The following is a 23,967-nucleotide window of genomic DNA, read 5'->3' on the forward strand; positions in this document are numbered from 1 at the left end:
GTCGGGCGTCGTTGTTACACTTTTTGAAGTATATTTTTTTCACGCCTTGATTTCGCCGACGATGGCCATGGGAACGTGAACTTTGTAATATCCATATAGAGCCGTTCGCGTCTCGAACGAAGTGAAATTTTAACGGACCTAATTTCGTTAATTAATCGCCTGGCTGTAGAGTAGCGCGCGTTGAAAAACATCCGACAGAACGGACTTCGTCTTACCGCGCGAAGAAGAAGAGCGCGGTGAAAAATTATACCGAAAAATCTAAGACGATCCCCAACGATGAGAGACTAGTCCTTTTGGTAATTTCCGTTTTTCCGTTTTTTCTCTTCTCATTTCTCGGCCAACCGATACGAAATTCAAGTATCTACTCGCACGGTATACATATTATGTATGTACGTACATGTAAAAGTCTGGCTACCGCGTTATACGGCCCATCCGCCCACGCTCGACTTTCAATTTCTATTTTCGCTCGTCAAATTCACACCATCGCCTCGTCCTTCGGGTAAGAAAACAAAAAAAAAATATACAAATAAACAAAACAACGAAAAAGACGATATGCGCCCTATGTCGGGCCTTGATACGTGACACAACATGTATACCCCCCGCAGGGCCCCTGAGGGGTTGCGTTTGTCTCTTCCATGTACACCCGGTCGAATCGATCGTGGTGTGTCGCATCGCGGCCAAGCGCGCTTCTGGACAACTTTTCGCGGGCCGCCCGGCAGCTACGCGAAAAAGTTGCGAACCTTGCGAACGATTATTCGCCACGATCGATCCGACCGGGTGTACACCCCGTAAAGCCTGTCAATTCTGCGGATTCGAACACTCCGCGTTGGCTTATTAAGCGTACGACGTGCGTATCCACGACTGTCCAGTGGTCGGATATCTGATTGATTGATCGACGATGATGTCTCTCTATTGTGACTGCTCACGTCCGCGCGGTATATTAATGCTAATTATCGTCATCGTGAATCGTCGTTATTATCTTCCGGGTCAACGGGTACCACCGCTCCGTAACCTATCCGATTTCGTTCGTCTCTCTTCTCTTTTTCGGTCAAATAAAAACGAACGCGATCGTATCGCCTGCTTCGTAATCTTCTTCTTTAAGATTTACGAAGCGGAGAACCATCATGGCCACGGTAATATACCTCGCGGTAAACTGCGATACGGCTATACGTCCATTTACCCTCGCATACGTCTCCACGTGAAAGATGCGCACGTCGCACGCAGGTGTACCGTACTACTGTCTATGTTTGTATAGGTGTGTTCATCTCCGCCGTGATCCTAAGATTTGCTGCCGCTGCATCTTCGCCGTAGAGGTATACGCGCGGCCTCGCGACTGGCGCGGTGATATAACCCGCTCTCATAACAGCTGTGTGAATTCACTGACATTTAAGTATATATGGGGGGCCGTTCTTCGCCTCCGACGACCTAGCTGTACGTACGTACACTTCGAACTATGGAAGACCGAGCAGCTCTCCGTCGAGCCGCGTTGACCATTTCTCCGCGTATATCCCCGCGGCACCCGCGGGGCACCGAGACAGGTACGCGATTACTCGCGAAAAATTTACGTCCCCTTCGACGATCATAATTACTGACGATGATCGGGTAATCTGCTCGGGTGGATTACTTCTAATCGTAGTTCGATTGTTGTTATTAGTTTTTTTTATTTCGGAAATTCACGACACGCCTACATCTGTGGTAAATATGACGGCGTGAAACGTATTATATACGAGAAAAATATGCGATACATTCGGCATTGAATTATCGCATTTCCATATGTATGGATGATGAGACGGCGGGTGCTGTTCGGTGGCAATAAATCGAGATTATGGCGATTTATGGGATGGACAATTTTCGCCGATAATTTGGAAAAAAAAAAAAACAATAAATAAAAGGAATAACAGCGAGAGCGAAATGTCAATGACGTACATCCGGGTCCGAGTGAATATACGATCGATTTCAGAATTGAAATTTTCGTCCCCCGCGAATATCATCCTCCTATGCGTTTATCGTGTTGTACGTACATTCATTCGCAGCAATGGTATACGTCGTGTATTATATACCCCATGTAATGCGTTAGGATATTTATTTAACATCATATTAATAAAGGTACATAAAATACTGTATACGGTTGCAACGAATCGAGGTCTGCTATATATAATTATGTACGTTACAACTATGTGCATTTTTACGTATACGTACGTACATATTCTACAATAACGATAACCCGGAGTCATCGAAAGAATTTCGTAACTCCCGGGTTTGATCACCCGTAAAAATTCGACCTTGACTGGCGAGGGCAGAAATAAAAATTCTCTCCTCATTGTATTAGGATTCTTACTCATGTACATTTTCTATTGCATTGCGAGAAACAAAATTTCACGATCAAATAAATCCACGACAGAGAATCGATCGTGCCACCGTAAAATAAGACGGTGCAGGTAACACGTTTGTTTGAAAAATGAATCATTTTTTTTTCTTCTTCTTTCCAAATTTTGCGTCAACGTCTCTCATTTACGTACCTACATACAGCCGTATCGCGTCGTGGCAGACGTGTATGCGTGTACGTATATAAATATATATATATATATGGAAATGGCATCACACGTGAAAATTATTTAATCTTTCAGAAGTGAGAAATAATTAAGGCCACAGTGTGACGCCTGTCGTGAGTTAGATAAGTGCGGTGAAAGTTATAATAGCTTCTTCGGTGAGAATTATGCGAATGTAATAACTGCACGCCTATATACATGTATATGATCATTTTTTAGCACGTTTATATACATATACATGTATATATATCATTCAGGTATTTAACGCGTGCTCATACGTACGCCGCAGGACCATGGAGTGTGCGCGATGAAAAACAAAGAGATTCAAATGGAGGAACAAAGGGTGTAATTGTTAGCATAAAACTTGTTACGCATTTTACAATTTACCATACGCGTATGTGAAAATTATTGTTCTTCTGATAATTGTTATTGATTTCTTTTTTTTATATTTTTTTTTTTACAGTTATCGTGTGGCTACTTCATTTTCAACATGGATTCAGATTGTGCAACGGAGGAGAACCCGGAGTAAGTGATTGAAAAAAAAAATTCCCTCCTTTTTCTGCCTCTGTCTTTCTCCTTATATATATATTTTCAATCGGACCGCCTCACAGTTGATTAGAGCGAAAGCGAGAAAAGCGAAAGAAAGGAGAAAAAAAAAAATCCGATGTGTATATTCCATCCAGGATATTACGTGGAAAAGTTGAAATTTCTATTTGTCATTGAACCGAATGTTTGCCCAGAAAAACGAAAAAGAAAATAATATTAATAGAGACGTTATTTTTTATTATTTATATTTATATATAATATATACCTATAAATGACACGTTATGAAATATACTATGACTATGGGTGGGTAGTTATAATTGTATAAACTCTCCTTTGATAAATGACATAAGTATATATATGTGTCTCTATAATTATTCACGCTCGCGTCACGGTATAAATAAAGAAATCACGCGCGAGTTGTAAAATTTGAAAAATTTATCGATCGTTAAAAACCACCGAGCTTATATTAGATCTGATATAAACATTGACAGTACGCTCTAAACACAGATGAATTATAAAATAAACAAATAAATAAATAAATTTCATACAACTGTATTATGAAATAACTATACTACATAACTAAATATCACAAGTACATCACATAATTTATTTTCCACGACTCTATAGACCAAAAAAATCGAGACGTGAACCTCTTTCTTATTTTTTTCTCTTTTATTCTTCACACGTTTATTAAATTCATTTCCTTCGAAAGCCAGCAGTATACATGCGTACGTGTAATTGATATAATTATTTGAAAAGAGAGAAGAGAAAAAAAAAGGAAGAAGAATTGTGCACGAGTGATAATTGTGTTGAATAACTAACGAAGTTCGTTATTATTATCATTATTATTATCGATGATACACCGCATAGATCAGTAATGGTAATTAGTGAATAACGACGCTCGAAATGCAGATGATGAAATAAAAATTTGAGCAACACTCGAAATCTCGCCGCGAACGCATATTCATAAATTCTATATTATATACAATACCTGTGTAATATCTATTACCAATAATTCGTAACGCGTTTATGATGGCACCACTAATTATTCCCCCCATTATGATCGAGAGAATGTGCAGGCGACGACGAAAATAGAATAAATTCCAAAAGAACTTGTTCGTTTTTATTCGTTTGCAATCGTTAATGGAAATATATTACAGTGAAAAGTTTTCGACGTCTCAATTAAGCGGGTGATTATTCGTTCTTTTCTTTTCCAGTATTTGGACTTCGACAATCTACCGGAGACAAATTTCTCGTGCGTCGGCAAAGTTATCGGTGGTTACTACGCCGATGTGGAGACCGGCTGCCAGATGTTTCACGTCTGTACCATTGGACAGAAAGGTAAATCATCCGGCTGCCTCATTGTTGTTGCTCGAACGCAACGAGACACGTGAATTATAACTCATCTCCCGATGCGTAACAACATTTAACAACTCGCGCGAAAAATTAAAAATCACTACTCGCAACCGAGTTGTACATTTATTGCTTACGAACGATCAGAAGCGCGAACGTCTTCTGCGTCTGTACAAAGTCTGCGATGTGCTCTTCACTTCCGGGTTCCATAGAGTGGCGCAGTTTACCGTAAACATCGGAGAAATCCCCGACGTGAAAACAATGGATTTTTCTCGAAACATTCGGAAGAATAAAAATCCCTACGGAGGTATAAAAAAAAAAAGATAGAGATATGAAAGTTTTGAATTTCGGGCGGTTTTTCTTTTCGTTCTTTGCGTCTACCCCCCTCACGTGTCCTCGACGTTAAATTCACTGCTTTTCATGTAACGAGGAGAAGACTCGTATCTAATGGATTGTATCCGTGATATTTTCTTCTTCTTAAAACTAGCGTACGCGCGACACTCGATTGGAACAGACCACTCGATCGTGCGGGGGTTTGAAATTTTTTTGCAAATTTTCAGCAATACGCTCGTGCGTTCCGAGTGCAGTCTGTAATACGTATCTCTGTATGTGAAACTCGGTCACAATCGGTGAACCGAAACGCCTGTCCACATTCGAATTGCATTCAAACCCGCATATCCTATGATATACCCACACACACACACACACACACCTAACCCGCAGACACTATACGTAACTAACGGGTCCTTTGATTTTTATTTATTTTTTTTTTTCAAACAACATATAACTCAACTTTTACTTTATCGTACCACGAATTTACTCTGCAGTGTTCAATGTATCACGTTATAACCGTAAATTTTTTTATTCATTCATTTTATTCTATTTTTGTTTCTGCAACTCCGCGATTTTCTTCGGTTATAAAAATAACCTCGGTCTACCCACGCATGCACGGACCGGTGGACGGTGTATTTTTTATCCAATTTTTTTTCATCTCTCCAATATCTCGGATTTAATTGCGCCGCGTGTACACGTACATACATACATACACGCGGTATATTTATAGTACGTAAATGGACTATGAATATTAAAGTTACATTATGATTGTTGTAAATGTTTGTTGTTTTTTTTTTTTTTTCTTCTTCTTCTTTTTTTCTTTCTTTCTTCAACGATAGGTCAGTAACATTCGTAACGACGTCGTCGACCATGACATTCCCGCGGAGTCGCGCCGCTGAAGTGCCGCGAAAAAATGTGATTATGCTAATCGGGTTGTATAAAAAGTAAATTTTTATACAGCGTCGTGTATACCTACCCAGTTCCGAACGAACGTAACGCCGCTACTTATACCGTACGTCTGCATTTATTTCGAATATACGCCCACGTATGGTTTGTCCTAACAGTGCGGATTCGCTTTTATATATTTGATAAATATAATTCGATCAATTTTCAAATCGTTCATATTTTATCGATCCGAATTTTGTTCGTATAAGGGTGCAGGTAAAACTCACATCGACATCGCAGATTCCGCCGAACGGAATAAATAAATAAATTAATTAAAATGTAACGATTTTGTTCTCTTTTATTCTCCGACGGAACTCATCTTTGACGGTGCATACGTACAGGTATACCTGTACGATACCGCGGTGCATACAGGGACTTATGTATGTATCTACTGGGTATATTATGTACACGGACGTCGTCGGGACGCCGCGGCCAAGATTGTCGTTGATGTATACGGTGATATTCTTATAAACGCCTTGCATAACCCGTACAATACCGTACGTACGATATAACTATATATATATATACCCTAACGGTTACATAAAACGTGCAAGCCATATAGTACCGCATGGTATTATACTGCATTTTTACACTCTAAATCAGCGCAGCAACGTACCAGCAGGCATATTCCCCGTCAAATCGCGCTACTCCCGCTCCAGACCCCAGCAATTTTTTTCCCCCAGTTTTCCTTCTCTCGTATACTTGACTTTCGTATCCGTATACTTGACTTTCTTTTTCTTCTATTTTTCAACGACCGGGACGGGTAGATGGGCAAAAGCGATGTGTCCAATTTTTTTTCTCGTCGCATCGACGCGAATTGCACCATATACATTTTTATCCTATCCCGTTGCACGTACACGTATATGCACGTGATTTTATTCGGATTATACTTATTTTCGTGTTCTGATGACTTTTCGCTGTATCGACGACTGACTGGATATAATTAATATACCAGGTGGATATGTAGTACAGTAATAATACTACACCTAATGAGATAAAACTGTACGGTGGCGGTGACGATGTCAGATTTTAATCTATCTAAGAACTTCCAACTAATTTGCATGTTGTCGAGATTGTTCCGTATAGCAAAGATATATACTATACTATCCGGTATTATATGCTACACGAGATGAAGTTTCCGCTTCATGGAACCCAACCGGATCACGTGATAAATTTATTCGTATTTCCCGTCTTCCGCGAACCCACGTTACACCGCGCGATCTCTTTTTTTCCCCTCTTCGTTCTCCTCATTTTTTTGCTCATCTTCGTTCGATCCAAATATCGGCGACGAACATTAAATCGATGATAGAATTTCAAATTAATCGGTTCGCACCAACCTGGTCGGCTGGTACCTACGTGGTACCGTGGATAGATCGTTAGTTTCTTTCGTTGTTCCTTTTCTCGTTTCGAAATCGTTAAAAACCTTCGGTTGGATCGGTGACGTTAATCGATTATGCGACGCGTTAGCGTGACGGAGATTTTTGATCGTCACGGTCGATCGGGATTTCGATCTTTCGTGAAAGATCCCAACGTTTCTGATACGCGCACACCTGTGCCCGGAGATCAAGAATTTTTCCAAAACTTACTGACATACGGCGGAAATATGTCGCGACTGTTTCAGTCTTGCTCCTTTTCTGCTTCACGATTTCGCATAAATTTGCTTAATTCAAACTGGTTTATCGACCCTACTCTGACAGAGGAATCTTATTCTAAAGTAGATTCCGATACTTTGTTCACTTTCATACGGTGGAGAAGAATAAAAAAACAAAGCGATACTATATTCCAATTATCGCGTCGGATCTTAATAGCGATTTTTTAATCGTCGTGATTAGTTTAGTCGATAATCGATTCGTAAGTTCCAACGTAAAACTCAGATTGTGAATGATCACCGTGCGGACAGCGAATTGAATAGGAATTCGAAGGACCCTAGTGAGATTCCCCTATGAAAATTAATGATCGATTTTCACCGTGAGATATGATTTCAGACGAAATAATGGACATAAAATTCTTATGCCTGAACGGGACGGTGTTCGACCAGGAGACTCGCGTTTGCGAGCGAGTCGATGAGGTCGATTGTAGCAAGAGCGAACGTTTCTACAATTTGAATCTGGAACTCTACGGAAATAACGCCGTCACTCTGAGGTGAGTCTAAAACTTTTTATCAGTTTTTCCTCCTTCCCTCCCATGAGATTCCGAAATCACGAGACAGTGGCAAATCACAGATACAGCATTACAGGTAAGACACGAAACGGGCGTGTGCGATATAAATTCTCCTGGGCTAATTTGTATTCTCGTTGTTACCCACGAAGAGACATTAGCGAACCGCCAACTCCGCAGCCTGCGGTGTTCGAGTAGTAGCTCGGATGGCGTGACGACCCGCAAGTCTGCCGAGGTTAAAATACTCGATTATAGCGGCATAACTTACTTACGATTAACGTACATAAATACAAAGTATACGCCGCACACACACACACACACACACACACAAATCGTTTCCAGAGAAATATCACTCGGTGTGATGTAGAGCTTGTTTGCCGAAGTGAGAACACGTCCGGGACCATTACATGACCCTTATCTAAATGACACATCGTTTTATTCACCAAGTTTCCTTACCGATGATTCCACGTGTACGTTAATTAACTCGTCGTCCTGACAGCGTTGATGTCCGTACAGAGACGTCGAGTGATCGAGTGCGCGCATCGCTCGGGCCCCGATCGAATCTCAACTTTCGGTTTCACCTGTCTCTATGTAGTCGTATTATAAACCCGTTGTGTTATACGTCAGCTTATTCATCGGCCGTCAATGGCTCTTTCGTGCCACCAGCGGACAGCTGACGTGGCATTAAATTGTACACATGTCATTTCGTCCGATCGATAACACCGGATAATGGGTCGGAGGTATACTAAATCTTCTCTCGTACGCCCCGACCCGCCTCGTCGGGCGATCGAGACGTGAATTATTATTTTCCTCGATACGCGATCCCGACCTGAGCGAACGCGCGCGGCGAAAATTAAGGATGAATCGTTAATTTTATTCTCATTGTCGCGGTTGCAGCCTCCACGAAGTCTCCGACGAAGAAGGCGAACCGACGGAATCGATCGAAGACCAACATTCAACCACCCCCAGGCCGACGACGACGTCGAGTACCACCACCACCCAACGACCAACGAATCCTCCGGCGACCGTAGCGACGACCGTTTATCATCAACAGAACACCGGGTACTCCCAACACTATCAGACACAGCCCCTTTACTCGACACCTCAGACGAGCCAGTCGAAATCGCTTTACGACGACAAAAATTCCGGATACCATCACCAGTATATATTCCACAACGGTGACCAGGCCGCGAATCAAGCCACCTCCTTCCAGCTGTTCAGCAATCAGGGGGTCAGTTCAACGACGAATCAGCCACAGGTTCACCAAGTTAGATACGGCGACGCGAACTCGAATCCTCAGATAATTCACAGCGACCCGGCGACCGTGACTCCGTTGTTTCACGGCGTCTCCTCGACTATCCAAACGCTGCTGAACAGTAACGCCAATAATCCCTCCTTCATAAATCCCCTTTTCCACAATCATGGGATACCGAGTACCACCGAACACTTCACGCTGCACAGTAACAATCCCAGGGAGACTCAAGAGTACCACGAAGTCGGGGAGCAGCACGAAGAACGAAGACCGCTGGAAGCCCTCCAGTCCACCAATCAGGGCAAGGTGTCGAAACTCACCATATCCCCCGTGCCGTCCGAACGACTCGTCGACGACGACGACGACGAAGAAGAACCGGACGACGCCGCCGACGACGAGGACGAGGACGAGGACGACGAAGAGGAATCCACGTCATCCGCCCAGCCCCAGAAAATATCCACGGGGTTCGCGCCGGAGCCAACGACCCCCGAACCCACCGCGAGGTCCTTTTACCCCACGCCGAGAACCTCCCCGAAACCGGAGTCCGCCGGCTCCACCCAAATCACTCGGCACATCCACCTCTCGCCACCTCCTTCCCCACCGCAACTGAAACCCCAACAATTCACCATCAGCTTACCACCTCCGGACATTCAACGCATCGTACAAAACCCCTCGCCATTGTTACCCTCTCAATCGAGGGTGATCGTTACGGCCAAAGCGAGCGTTAGCGACGAGTCGGGGCGACCTTTGAATTCTTCGGAATTGGTGATGCTCCCTTTGCCGACTATACCGGCTAGTTACGACGATTACAAGGAGGGCGACGTATCCTTCGATCCGTTTTATAGGGACGTTCCGAAAATCAGAAACTCCAGGAGTACGCCGTCGAAATTAATGACTCCGGAAGAACGTCGCGCGGCTGTTCGCCGATTGAAACGGGCGGCGTCGAAAAGCGACAGCGAATACGAGGACGACGAAGAACCGTCGGAGGACTACGAATACCCTGGGACGGATGATTTGCCGGAAGACGAAGTCACCCGTCCGTTGTTCACCGATTCGGAGGAAGCCATGGACATTGCCACGATAAAAGCGAATTTCAAGAAATTCAAAGCTCTTTTACTGGGACACCGATTGTCGGCGGAAGTTGCGGACGACAAAAAAAGCTCCAAGGAATCGAAAGAAACGTATGCGGCTACGGACGAACAAACTTCGCGACTCGGCAAAGAGAGCGAGAAATCTTTGCCGTCTAATCCCGAGTCTTGCGCCGATGGGAATTCGGAAAATTTGAACGTAGAAGAGAAACGTATGGTTGCCGAACTGATGACGATGATGAAGAATTTGGAATCTGAGGACAAAGATGATGGCGAGTCAGCGGCTGACACGACGAAAGCAAATCCACGCGCGAAAGAATCGAACGCGAAATATCCCGAAATAGATTACGAAGTGGGAACGGTCATACCCTTGAAAGTTGACAAAAAGTCGAATGATGAAAAGATCGTCCAACTTGAGGATGCATCTGAACCGAAATCTGTGACGACTACCGCGGAACCTGAAGTTGAGAAATATGTTGAATCGGAAGTTACGCAGGTTCCGGAGCGTGAAGAGTTAGCGAAACCGACATCTGCTACGACTAGCAAAAAACGTCCCGTTGCCGAAGAACCGACTGCCACGCTCGAAGAACTCGTTGAAACTGAACACCCGATGAATGTTGAAGAGGCAGATGCTCACCTAGTAGTTGAAAATCAGAAGGAGTCCGCACCTGTGGAGAATAATACCGAAAAATCGTCTGAGAGGATACCGGAACATCGAGATCCCGAAAAATCTGACGAACATAAACCCGCACCAGTTGTAGATGAAAGGGTAAAGCCCGAAGAGGAAATGATGATCGATCAATCGTACGATGTAACCAGTCGAGAACCGGACAGTCCGTCGAATGAGAAAAAGTATGGCATGGATCAACAGACAGTGACACCGATTTCCGAGAATTTAAACGAAGAGGAAATCGTCGAAGCGACTACGTCGAAGGATGCCCGTGCAACAGGCGACATTGAAGAAGGCGAAAATTTCGAATCGCCGCTGCCGGAATCGTCGGATTCGATGACTAAAGTGAACGATGAAGCCAAACTGATGAACGCCGAGTCTGATGCGGAACCCGAAATGGACGCAGATTCCGTTTCCAATGACTCTAAGACCGAAAAAACTATGGAAATTACGCCCGAACTGTCCGAAGAGAGCTCGATACCGTCACCTGAAGCTGAAAAATCCGTCATACCCGATAAGATTGAAGCGCGGGAGGCGGCCAAAGATTCGTATGCCTCCGACGAGGCGAGGTCCGAAGTGAAAGACCAGTCTACCGATGGGGCGACCGACAAAAAGCCAGACTCTCTACTCGAGAAAGTCGAATCGGCAGTTAATGGCACGAAAATTTCTGGGACCGGCGAAGGGCCGAGAAAAACGACGATATCCGGTGAGTCGATCGAGTCCAAATTATCCGAAGATCCTTTCGCCTCCGCGAATTCGAAGGCAAGCAAGTCGAAAATTCCGGCAGTAACTACCGAATCACCCGGAGTAGTCGACGCCAAGAAGAAGGAAGAACTTCCGGAGGAAGAGCAGAAATCTGTGCCAAGCGACGAGTCGGATCGCCCGTTACAGCTGGACATCGAGGACGATAAATCTGCGGAAAAGTCATCGGAGTCTCCGAACACGGTACCAACCGGTCCATTGGAGTGTGCAAGTCCCCCGGAGAAGAGCGAATCGGTCGCCAGTTACGAAGACTCCAGAGGTGGCGACTACGAAGAATATATTTCCGAGGAGTACAACGCCGGGTCGAAAGAGTCCGAGCCCTACGAAGTGAGCAACGAGGAATTCGGGTCCCGAGAACCAACTTCGGAGTACGGGGATTCTTTGGAAGAATACCCAAATTCGGGAGAGGACTACGTTCCTGTTAGCGAAGAGACGTCCTATTCGATGGAAGATTCATATCCGACCGTTTCGAACGAAGATTACAGTACGGAGGGTGTCTTGAAATTTACGGACGAAATTCCTGAACCTCGGAGAAAACACTCGGGTCATCGGAACAGAGTAGCCACCCGGGCGAAGGTCAGCTCCGAGGATTACGTAGACGACAATTACGAGCCCGAACATTACAGGGAACATTCGGCTGAGAAGAATGACGAACCCAGCGCAGAGGAGAGGAAGAAATTAGTCGACTATATTGACTCTTCGAGTGAACGTAGACTCAACGACGAAGCTCTCGACGATCCGACGACCACGACGACGACGACGACGACGGAACCAACGACCACAACTACAACCACAACTACGACGACGACGGAACCAACGACTACAACCACAACCACAACCACGACGACAACGACCGCTCGTCCAAAGCCACCCAGCCTTTTCCGACCGATCTCTTTGAGGAAAAATTACAATTACATTCCTCCCACCACCTCTCCGAATCCGGTGGTGATCAAGCATAGATTTGGATTGTTAAACCCGCGACCTTCGAAACCCAGAAAGACCTACAATGAATTGGCTCCTAGGCCAGTGATTCGGAAAATCCAACTCACGTCGAAACCAACACCGCCACCCGATACCACAGCGGACAAGTTAACGGTGTTACAACGGCGAATAGACGATTTCGAGGACTCGTCGGAAATTATTTGGGCTTCGCCGGAGTACATCGACGAAGATGAGATACCTCGAGAAAACAAGTTAACGCGATCCGCGAACGAAGTTAGTGCCAATGAATCAAAAAATCAACCTTCGAATGATAAAGAAAGCGGAGAAAAGATTTCCAACAATTCAACCACTGGAAAAAGTACTGAAACTACCTTCGATGTGACCTTATCCAGCACTGAGGGGAGTCAGAGCATAACTGCAGCTTCTTTTTCAACGCCGTATCCTCTGCTGAAAGCTGCACAGAAGGGAAATTCGACACCGAAAGCAAACGACGAAAGTGAAGATCAAGTTCAAGAAGCGCCCGAATATTCCGATAACTCGAATCCCACGACCGAAGAGAGCGCCGAGGAACCAGGGCAACCGAAAAATTTCAGAAGCGAAGAAAAAAAAGCGTCGAAAATTGCTCAAGTTTCTTTCAATTGCATTGATAAAGAGCCGTATCGTTTTTACGGCGACCCAAGAGACTGTCGACTCTTTCATTATTGTTCTCCGGGATTTACGTCAACGCAAATGTTGGACTTTCGATTTGTTTGCGAGGACACAACCATGTTTGATGAAAATTCACAGAGCTGTCGACGTGATCTAGAAAACCCGAAATGTGCCAATAGACAATGGTGAACTTGACTCGTGCCGCAAAATACATGCATCGAATTTTTTAGTCATGGAATATGTGCAGAGCTGGTGCAAATTGGAGTTTTATCAAGCTTAGGTATACATGAGTTCCTCCGTGGATCCCTAATAAATTTTTTTTCTCCAACTTTCAAAGTTGAGAATAATTACTATACTCATTATAGATATGTATATTTAATATTGCGATTAAACTTTGCCGTCCGAGATTGATTTTGGTGATTCGTGAATCCTAAAAGTTCGTAGTATATTTATATAAGATTTAGTAGACTATTTTATCAACTAATTGCCATAACAATTTATAAATGCGACATCTGGATTCACACTTATTAAAATTAATGGAAGATTTCGATTCCGATTAGAATTCTTTTTTTTTTTTTTTTATAAGCTCAAAACGAGCAGAGATATATTGATAGTGAAATATATATTTTTTCTTTAAGTTGGAATCGAAATTCGGGGAGTATTATTTAATTCGGAAGGGAGCTCTCTCGTACGAAGATATACGTTATAGTAGATTTGCGAACAAGTATAATGATAATAAGCTCAGTTTTGTCGCAACTTGTCATTTATCGAAAAATTCTCGCACTCGTTAAATAACTTACCCTACATCATATCGATGTTAAAATGATTGCAACGAAAGTATGTTCAACTCTCTACCCGACAAAATAAAAAAAATGAACAGTACGCATCCAACCGAATTGTCGGAAATGACCAAATATTGTCAGGTAAATTGTACAGAAATGTATGTACATAAAATGATATGAAAACTTTCCCGCAATTATTACAACGCCAAGGTAGCCGGTACAATATTATACTCCACGTATAGAATAGACCATGATGTAAACTTGTACCAATAATGTAAAGAATATAAACTAAATATAATTAATAATGACCTTTGGTGTAGCTTGTATGTAACATTGTATTGGTCGATATAGGTTAATTAGGTAAACCTAGCCAATTAAATACATATAAAGAAGAAAAAAATCGCTCCTACATGCATTGCTCAACCCTAAGATCCGACTAAAACGCACTTCGTCAAGATGTACAGAGATTTTCTTTAAGTTAACAAATAATTTAAACATCATTTGCGACCACGTGTATTTTTAATGATAGATAAAATGATTTTAGGATAATAAGTCCCTTGATGTTCCATGAATTTAGTAAAGAAGAATGAAAAAAATATATATTACTGTGTGGCGCAAATAATAATAGTAAAAATAATAATAAATGAAGAAGTTGTGTCATGCACGTCATATAAATAAGACAAATACTCGTATCGCTGTATATTATAGATTTTAAGTGTATGTATTTGAAAAAAAGATTTTTTTTATCATCATATGTTAGCTATTTTTACGGCGTAGGTCAAACTTTTACACCGGCGAATGTCAAAAGTTTCAAAGATCGATTTAACGGTAATTGTAAGTTGGGTAACTTTGTCATAGCAATGAAGAGAGCCCCACCTAAATCTGATATAACGTTGTATTATAAGTTGCGACAAAACTTGCAGATTTTCTTTATTATAGACTTGCGAGCGTCTCAGTTTTATAGCAATGTATATGATAATTATATGAATTCCGAGACACTGTGTGTACGTACGTACGTATCAGTTGTAGATAGGTATTGTACGTACAAGAGATTAGGATCTGGAGATAATTACAACGAATTCTCGAAATTCGTTGGATAACTATGTATTTAAAAGAAAAATTATATCACAGTATCATCAACGACAAGCTGGTATCTTATTCGTCCTATAATTACTACGCTTTTTCTGTTCTTCGTTTTCATTTTTACAATTTATTTCTGTCGTCAAAGAAATTGATTTTCATCTTTTGATTTTCCAATTAGCTTTCAAGCGACTCCCGCTATCAGTTTTGCGGCACAGTCAACGATGATTTTGCGGCGAATGTAGTTTCCAAACCGCCGCTGAAATGGCAGCACCTCGCAGATCTATAATGCACGTGACATCTCAAGGTGACGCACGGAATTTACTTTACCCTCATAGATCTTGCCACGGATTGATCCTCCGTCCCGGTTTAGTCGATCTTTCAAATTATTCCCCAACCTTTTATTTCTGTAACAGTAATTTCCGTTTAGCAGCTATAAGCCATCTAGAATCCCTACATTATTTGCTAGAAATTCTTTCATTCATTAATAAATCGTCCGCATTAATTGCACACAAAATATCGGGCTCGAAACTTCAAGCTTCAAGGTTAGGCTGGTCCATCCATCATTTATCGGCAACCTCAAAAACGCTTCTCTGTTATCTCGCGGTTACAATGCCAGCGCCGAATACTATAAGCGTCGCAGTAATATGTTCGAGTAACATGAACAGAAGCATGGAAGCTCATGCTTTTTTGAGGTAAAAATAAACTACCAACCTGGTGCAATGCAGCACCCAGGTTGGGCCTGTGGATGGAGTCACAGCTCACAGTTTGATCATCCTCCTATCAATCACCATGTCATTACCATTCAAAGTGGATGTCTGAATGATTTGTGGAAAGCCATCTGTATCACTTAATTATAATCACTGGATTTGTTGTTTTTTATTCTTGTAGCAAAAAAGGATTCAATGTAAAGTCTTTTGGAACCGGGGACAAAGTTAAGCTACCGGGAAACGCTCCAGACCGTCCGAATATTTACGACTTTGGCACATCATACGAAGAAATTTATAACGACCTCTTGACCAAGGACAAGCAATAGTATCCTAATCGTCTGAATAAAATTTTTTCAATTGCCATTAATTTTGAAATTCTAATTTTTTAAAGATTCTGTATGGCATACGTTAAATAGTTTCCTTAGTTGTGATCTCAGTTATACGCAGAATGGCTTACTTCACATGCTGGACCGGAATCGTCGGATAAAACCAAGGCCTGAAAGGTTCCAGCTCTCCAAGGATAAATTTGATATTTTAGTTACATGTGAAGAACGTGTTTATGACCAGGTCATCGAATGCATGGAAGCCAGAACCCCGGAAGACAATCAACCTGTACATCTCATCAATATTGACATTCAAGACAACCATGAGGAAGCCACAGTTGGCTCCTTTCTCATCTGTGAACTAGTAACAGTGGTACTTCCATTTTTCAATTGTCATTTGGCTTTAGGATGCTACGTTATTTTGATATATCCCATGCTTCAGTTCTACCTCCTATTTCTCCCTGTCAAATGCTCCACTAACGATGCAAATATTATTGTTTTAGCTATCCAACAGCGATGATCTTGACAACGACATTGATGAATTGCTGCACGATTTTGAATCAAAATGTGCACGACCTATACTGCACACCGTGTTATTTTATTGATATCACGGATTCGGATTTTGACGACTTCTTCTTTTTGGAGAATTTGTGACTATAATATAAGTTAAAATAAGTTAGAATTTATTTAATTTTTGCAGGGAGCAATTATTGAGAATGAAATGGTCGTTCTCAAATTTACTTTTGCTTTTATGGGAAGTAAGTATCAATTGAATTTAAATGAACAATTGTATTTACACGTAAATGCCGAGTTAGAAATATATTCTAAAAACGTGATGATTTCATCAAGTTCCTATTGTATCTTCTTCCATGTGTCTGGTACCTAAGCTCTAGAATTAGGTACAATTACTCAGACTATAGGTAAATTAATTTACAAATGGAGGTGTTCCACAATGCCAGTGACTGCTGGTTATTTATCAAACAGCAGCTTTATTGTTATAAATACATTTCTCAGTACAAAAACAATTTTGATTTGACTAAGTCTGGATACAGCCAGGCTTACATCACCCTCACTGGTGTTAGTTCCTACCACAGGCATTAGGCTATGTACATCTTTTATAAACTCTATGGAACCAACTTTTAATCCATCAATACTCCTGGATTCGAACAAAATCTAGAAGTAGGAATCTTCAATATGAACTTCAACACTAAATGGAATTATAATATGCGCTTGGAAACCTGGGATTGAGGCTTATGATAAACAAACAGGTAACTAAATGTTAGAATTCCAATTCAATAACGAGTCTCCCAAGTAGCAAAAAGTTTCAGTGCTGATCGAGGTGGGCATAGATTCGCCTTGTCTTTTCACGTTTTTTTTTATTCGAATGTTTGTTGATCTGCTTCCATGGCTTGGGACCAATGTTTAAAGTCGATGTTGAACCAATCAACGAATCCGTGTCACTGTTGAATCAGAGCTGTTAGTCACATTTGATATTGATTTGGATAAAGTGCTAAGAGATTCATGTGTACCCACGATGAAAGAGCACTTGACAATAAAATTTTAATCTCAACATCACACAGAACTTTGTAATTTACTTCAATGGAGGTGAAGTGACTTACAGACAGATCCTCAATAATCAATAACGACTCACCTCTGCGCGATTCTAACAGGTAAACCACCAGTTTTGCCCAGTTTTCCTCTGACATGGGCACCTGATGTTGTTTTCTGGAAAAACGCCTTGTCCAAATCATCTGTTGTCACTCTGACTCCTTTGACAGCCCTAACAGCTCTGGGTGGTAGGACCCTGTCGACTACGCCAAGTTTTATGCGTTCAGGGAACTGGTGAAAATTTTCCTGTACAAGACCTGGGGGTGCCACGCAATACAGTAACCTTCCATTAACAAAGTCTTTCAACACATAGCGAGCAGACCTTGGATTATCTGGTTGACCATTTTGCGTCATAAACCCACGGTTAACTGGAATCAAATCGAAGATTAAATATATTTATTTATCTAGGAAAGACATTGTAGTTTTCAAACTTACAGCCATATGCATTCAATAGCTCTTCGGCAAGGGGTGGACGATTAGGATCTTCTCCTTCCAACGGAGGAGGCAACATGAATCCATATAAATCTTCGATTACATGCCTCGGTATCAAGGTGCCCAAGAGAGTAACTGCAGGAACATGATCTCTCATTTGATCTATCGGAAGTATACCATGAAGAATCATGTCTGCTTTAGTGCATACAAAACTAGGCATTACCAATCCAGGACAATCGCAAAGGAGAAGATTTTTATCGAGAAATATTGTCTGGAAGTGTTTGGTCTTTCCAGGCGTTGCTGATACAGAAACTTTTTTGTCCATTATCAGTGCATTTATTGTAGAACTTTTGCCAACATTGGGATAGCCCACCAAACCAATTGTTGTAATGTCAGGCTGGTATGTCTTTCCCTTGTAAATAGTCTTTAAAAGTGTTATCAACTCTTCTCTTGTTAAAAGTTTGGAAGAATTTTGTACTTTGCCGTGATCTGTTTTACCTGATGTTTCGATATGGTCAACAACTGGTGTTTGGCTTCCGCTCTCAGAGTTACAAAGGTCTGTATCACATTTCAGCGTGTCTGAGGAAATATTTTGATCACCGCTTACCCTATCACTCTTATCGTCACCGTCACATTGCTCAAAATGTTCGTCTGTATAGACAGAACCATCTTCAGCACTTTCATACTTTGTCTCTGAATCAGATTCTGAGTCATTCTGAACCTCATCGTCGCTACTATCTGTACCTTTTTCGTCGTCTGTGCCATTATCGCTGCCACTCTTTTCAGATGTTTCTTCAGGTATTTTTTCATCAGCTGCAAGCGTTGCTGAAAAAAATGCAACCTGGATATTGTTTTCGGTAAAATAATCCACCCACGCCTGCCTCTGAGCTTCGGTTAGAAAATCTGCCTTATTAAGCAATATCAGATTCATTTTTTTTTCATCTACTTCCTTTACATAGACCTCAAGATCTTGGCAACGAAAGAGCAATGGATTTCTAGCATCTACAATCTGTACAACCACATCACTTCTCTCAACGACCCGCCACAACTGTCTCCAGAACTCTAAATTTTTTTCATACGGTGTCAACATAAACCCATCATCTTCTTGCAGAAGTGCTAGCTGCCTTCGCCACTCCAAAAACTCCTCTTTTTCTTTGACTAGCAATTCTGCTGCAGTGGTTGTGTGATCCCAAACAGGTCTTCTAGGTATTTTTAAAAGCATTTTGTTTTGCTCATGGGACTCTAGGACTTTAGCTTTTTCTTCTGCAGACAACAATCCAATACCACTTTTTGGATTTACAAACATAACGTTCAACTTCTCAGCTTGAAATTCAGTCCCAGCGAGTTCTGCCGTCGATAGAAACTCTTGAAAGGAACTCTCTTCCGTGACTGATTGAAGATTGAGGCGTCCCCAGTTATATCCATCATCAATCTCAGCAGTATGTAGCTTGAATAATAAAGCACTATTACATTCGTAATTAAATATTTCCAAAACTGATCTACGCTTTAGATCGATACATAAGATTTAGATTCAAAATTTGAGATTTATTTTTGAAGTTAAATTTTTATGTTATTAAGGAGAGACAAAACTGGTCAACTATTCTGGTAATCCCAATATTCGAAGGTCAGAGTTATCAATAATATAATATTACATAAATATAAATATATTTATCGAACCCAATAATATGAATTTACTGGATGACTTCGAAATATTCAAGTCAATACATGAAAATATGTAATTTGACGTTCATAGAAACGCAGGCAGTTAACCTTACCATAGACGAGTCATCAACAGTTTTTTTGCCCTTCATAGACCCAAATCGATCCTTGATTAGTGCTCGACCTAAGCTACCACCCCCTTTGTTCTTCTTACCCATTTTTAAACCGTTTTTCGAACTATTGAATGATGAAAAATAATTTTAACTCAAAATGGCATTTCTCACACGCGTGTGGACACAATGTTCGGTCACGTGGCTACAATGCAGCAGCCGACTATTGTGCCGAAGGCCCAAAATGACATTTGAGTGTGTGCTTGGGCTTGTTCCTATTTGTACGTACGTACGTACACCATGGTTTGTTCTTTGAATCCAACTACGTCATCTCTTGGAGGTAAAGTGATTCCAAGAGAATTATCATGATATTATTCCATGCACTTGAATAGGATTGGCACGTCTTGTTTCGTATTTTTAATTTAGAAGTTCACGCGCTAGAAATAGTCCAATTCTTTCATGGGCATGATGCCACCAAAATGTTGATCAGACACTTCAAAGGAACAACAAAATGTTTAGCTGGTCTGCTGCTACTTGCATTGATTTACGCCTTCTATGCAGAAACAAGCCGTGTTCAGGAGCAAAGAAAATCAGCTCTGGTAGACAGTAGCATAAATAAAAGAGGTAGCTTTAAACTGCTCATAATCATTCTTTCCCGGACAAGTGACGTAGCTCGACGGGAAGCTATCAGGAACACATGGCTGTCAAAAAACCACAATGGTGTGAAGCACTTGTTCATCATTGGGACTTCAGGTGCATCAGCCGAACTGCGAAAACATTTGACGTCAGAGACAAAGACTCACCAAGATTTATTGCTCCTGTCTGAGTTGCAGGATTCTTATGATACTTTAACTGAGAAAGTTCTTCAATCGTTCTCTCGAGTCTATAGAGATTATAAGTTTGAATACTTGTTGAAATGTGATGACGATTCATTGGTTCTGGTAGACAAGCTCCTAACGGAGCTTGAAAAATGGGAGAACAGAGGAACAGGAAAAGAATTATACTGGGGATTCTTCAATGGGAAAGCTCAAGTAAAGCAGAGTGGACCTTGGAAAGAAACTGACTGGATTTTCTGTGATTATTATCTTCCTTACGCCTTAGGAGGTGGATATGTTCTTTCTCGTCGTTTGGTTCAGTTTATTGCGGAGAATTCAAAAATTTTAAAGTGAGTACCGATGGTAATCTCTGTATCATCAGACCAATATACTCTCCTGTTCATAAACAGATTCTACCATTTCTTGCAGATCTTACAAATCAGAAGATATTTCAGTCGGACTCTGGCTTGCCCCATTGTCAAACATTGAGAGAAAACATGACGTACGTTTTGACACAGAGTATCGCTCAAGAGGCTGTTCGAATGAGTATATAATTACACACAAGCAAGGCATACAGAGCATGAACACGATCTATCAAATGTATAAGGCTAGCGGTGCTTTATGTATGAAAGAAGTTAGACATAGAAACAGCTACCAGTATGACTGGAGCGTTCCTCCTAGCAAGTGTTGCAATCGCCAACCTGGAATCCCATAAGGAATTCGGAAATTTATTTGAATTTATCTGATCAAGTTATACACTGATATCGGAAACGCGAGAATAAAACTCACTGATAAATTCATAATACATTTATTCTTAACTATATAATATCGTTTTTATTATATTGATTGCATCAGTTGGAGAAAGTGACACGTTACCCCACACAAATATACATTCATAAAATATCAAAACAATAATGAACTATGACATTTGATAATAATGGGTAACAGTCTAGTAGCTACGTACTATTCAATAGGGTCAATCAATTTACAACTTTTTTCGAGTAGCAAGTCACAGTGATTCAAAAACTGGCCAGGGCGATAATTAATGCATAAAAAAATGTAAAATTTTTTTAAAATAAAGAATAAAATGAATAAATTACTACGATAATAAAATAATTAAAAACGTCTAAAAATACTAAAATAAGTGGCCATTTCTCAAGTCTTACTGCTGTGACAAGCTACCAAGGTTATTTATATCGGAATTGAAATCTGGTTCCATGAACAAAGACGATTCCAGCTACGATATAACGATCTGTCGATCATTTAATACAGCTCTAGAAAGGATCTTCAGTTTATTTTGTCCCTAACTGGATTTTGTCAGCTCCTCAAGAGACAGATCAAGAGCTTGATGCTCCGTTTGATCCATAAGTTCTCATTTCTTCTTGCGATCTTGTGTGCACTTGGGACAATACCATTTTCCCTTAGGTTTTGTTGTCAGACCAACACAGGCAAAATGGAACCATTCAATTGGACACTGGAATATTGATAATAGCATTGATTGTTGAAAGAGTTTGGTGGATGACACGAAATAATTAAAAAACGTTCTTACATCTGGATTATCACAGCCAATCATTTCACCGTAAGATACTTGATGGCATAGACAGTATGTTGGCTCATTTGGATCAACAGGCATGTCGAGAACATCAGCTGGATGCCCCAACGTACTAGCATCTGCCTGAGCTCCGCTACCAACTGCACCCGATGCAGTTGTTGAAGTAACTGATCCACCTGAGCAATTTATCTCTTGCATTTACTAGTCGCTGCAGTATATTTCAAGCTAAGTAAACGGAAATACAAAACTGGATATCGTACCTTTCTTCTGCTTCTTTCTGGCAACCTTAGATTCATCTTCACTGCTGGCACCAGCGCTCCCCTTCTTCCGTTTTTCCTTCTCCTTAAGCTTTTTCCTTCCTTTTTTACTAACTGTACTCTCCTCCTGTACTCGATTTGTATTGAGTGCCTTATCTTGAATTTCTGCTTCAAACCTTGCTAAGTCAGAATCTAGCCTTCTGATATGTTTATCTACGAGTTCATAGGTTTGTATCGCCAGTTGGACCTTATCATCCCCATACTCTTTTGCTTTGTTAAAAAGACTTTGGATATGGTTCAATTGATCCTTTTTTTTGTCTGTTGATAAGGTTTTGACATTTTTCAGATATTCATCGGCTAGTTTGTCAATGTCTGTCATCAACCCTTGCGCTCTAGAATCCAAATCACGCATCAGCGTGAAATTTCTTTGGAGTTCAATTGGTAAATTGTCTAAACCTGAAAGGCAAATGACAATGGATAATTATTGATTACACCAGGTACTTCAAATTATTGCCCAACCAACAAAGACAACAAAGACAACAATGTCTCTGGGTCCAGTTAGTTCATGTCAGTTTACGTAATGTCAATCCATGAAAGGCAAGTGAGTGAAGATGTATAGTGATTCATGGGGATGAAGTTAGCTGACATGAATCAACAATGGTATAATCTGGGAATCAGACCCGATGATTTAAAGATTGATTGTCTTTTCCGATACGAGCAGTAACAGAGACAGTTAAAGGTTCCAGGTGTGCTATTTGTAAATATCTTGTTTGACTTACTGTCTAAATAATGCTCCAAATACAATGCCGACGTCATTTCTCAAAAGGTACACACCGCAGCCGGAGCTCCGGTTTGTTTCGATTAATTCTCTCAAACCACTTAATCAAAATACTCTGACGTTAGCCAATATACCGCAGGCTCTGGCATTCGGAATACAAAACTGTTAAAAGGGTAAAAATCTTGAGAACTCCAGCCTCATCAATTACCGTCACTATTTGCTATTTGGATCAAAACCTTCAACTTCACAGCGACCCTTAAATAAAACTGCGGGTGAAAGCCATCGGTAGTTCACCCGTCACTTGATTCTCTACCGTTCGTCAACGCTGAGAGTGGGAGGAAGTAAAGACGGTACTATAAATGCTATAATCGACTGTCGACAGCGTCTAACTACAATACACGTCGATAAAAAAGGGTAGAATTTACAACTCGACCACGTAATTTACATTCTTCGTCAGATCACCGCACATAAAAAAAAACCACACGCATATCATGTAGGCCAAATACGATGGGTCTTTTCATTTTAGTAATTCAAATTTACATGAAATAACAAACTTTCCCAGTTCGAGAATTGCTTATGAAATCTAACATGATCTGAAGGCAGCTGAAGGTCGACA

The 23,967-nt window shown here is 41.2% G+C and overlaps 5 protein-coding genes across 6 annotated transcripts in view; 3 read left to right on the forward strand and 2 right to left on the reverse strand.

Moving 5' to 3' along the window:
* The window catches only part of LOC105686974 (serine-rich adhesin for platelets-like), a 38,244-nt gene extending 23,071 nt beyond the window's left edge, over nucleotides 1-15,173 (forward strand). The window contains exons 3-6 of the mRNA XM_012402272.3: nucleotides 3,013-3,074; nucleotides 4,313-4,436; nucleotides 7,712-7,868; nucleotides 8,781-15,173. Of these exons, the coding sequence (XP_012257695.2) occupies nucleotides 3,013-3,074; nucleotides 4,313-4,436; nucleotides 7,712-7,868; nucleotides 8,781-13,434 (4,997 nt within the window). The 3' untranslated portion in view covers nucleotides 13,435-15,173. The remainder of the gene's footprint in view (nucleotides 1-3,012; nucleotides 3,075-4,312; nucleotides 4,437-7,711; nucleotides 7,869-8,780) is intronic.
* Nucleotides 15,174-15,424: 251 nt separating this feature from the next.
* On the forward strand, nucleotides 15,425-16,988 carry LOC105687143 (RNA polymerase II subunit A C-terminal domain phosphatase SSU72). Its single transcript, XM_012402542.3, has 4 exons — nucleotides 15,425-15,802; nucleotides 15,999-16,142; nucleotides 16,255-16,513; nucleotides 16,644-16,988. The coding sequence occupies exons 1-4, from the start codon at nucleotides 15,720-15,722 to the stop codon at nucleotides 16,743-16,745; spliced, it is 588 nt and encodes a 195-aa protein (XP_012257965.1). The 5' UTR covers nucleotides 15,425-15,719; the 3' UTR covers nucleotides 16,746-16,988.
* Nucleotides 16,989-17,109: 121 nt separating this feature from the next.
* On the reverse strand, nucleotides 17,110-20,156 carry LOC105687138 (large subunit GTPase 1 homolog). Its single transcript, XM_012402536.3, has 4 exons — nucleotides 19,956-20,156; nucleotides 18,184-19,627; nucleotides 17,792-18,116; nucleotides 17,110-17,600 (listed from the first exon to the last, which is right to left on the reverse strand). Exons 1-4 carry the CDS (start codon nucleotides 20,055-20,057, stop codon nucleotides 17,465-17,467), a joined length of 2,007 nt encoding a protein of 668 aa, XP_012257959.2. The 5' UTR covers nucleotides 20,058-20,156; the 3' UTR covers nucleotides 17,110-17,464.
* On the forward strand, nucleotides 20,020-21,567 carry LOC105687140 (beta-1,3-galactosyltransferase 6). 2 transcript variants are annotated; one of them, XM_048656952.1, is made up of 2 exons: nucleotides 20,020-21,114; nucleotides 21,175-21,387. In XM_048656952.1, exons 1-2 carry the CDS (start codon nucleotides 20,429-20,431, stop codon nucleotides 21,251-21,253), a joined length of 765 nt encoding a protein of 254 aa, XP_048512909.1. In that variant the 5' UTR covers nucleotides 20,020-20,428; the 3' UTR covers nucleotides 21,254-21,387. The 2 variants fall into 2 exon arrangements, with proteins under 2 accessions (XP_048512909.1, XP_020708535.2); XM_020852876.2 differs by having other exon boundaries at nucleotides 20,024-21,114; nucleotides 21,194-21,567.
* LOC105687141 (inhibitor of growth protein 4) lies at nucleotides 21,557-23,666 on the reverse strand. The gene is made up of 4 exons (XM_012402539.3): nucleotides 23,353-23,666; nucleotides 22,577-23,029; nucleotides 22,314-22,492; nucleotides 21,557-22,238 (listed from the first exon to the last, which is right to left on the reverse strand). The coding sequence occupies exons 1-4, from the start codon at nucleotides 23,387-23,389 to the stop codon at nucleotides 22,137-22,139; spliced, it is 771 nt and encodes a 256-aa protein (XP_012257962.1). The 5' UTR covers nucleotides 23,390-23,666; the 3' UTR covers nucleotides 21,557-22,136.
* Between the last annotated feature and the right edge of the window lie 301 nt (nucleotides 23,667-23,967).

The sequence above is a fragment of the Athalia rosae genome, chromosome 1 (genome assembly GCF_917208135.1).
Source record: "Athalia rosae chromosome 1, iyAthRosa1.1, whole genome shotgun sequence".
NCBI classification, from domain to species: Eukaryota; Metazoa; Arthropoda; class Insecta; order Hymenoptera; family Athaliidae; genus Athalia; species Athalia rosae.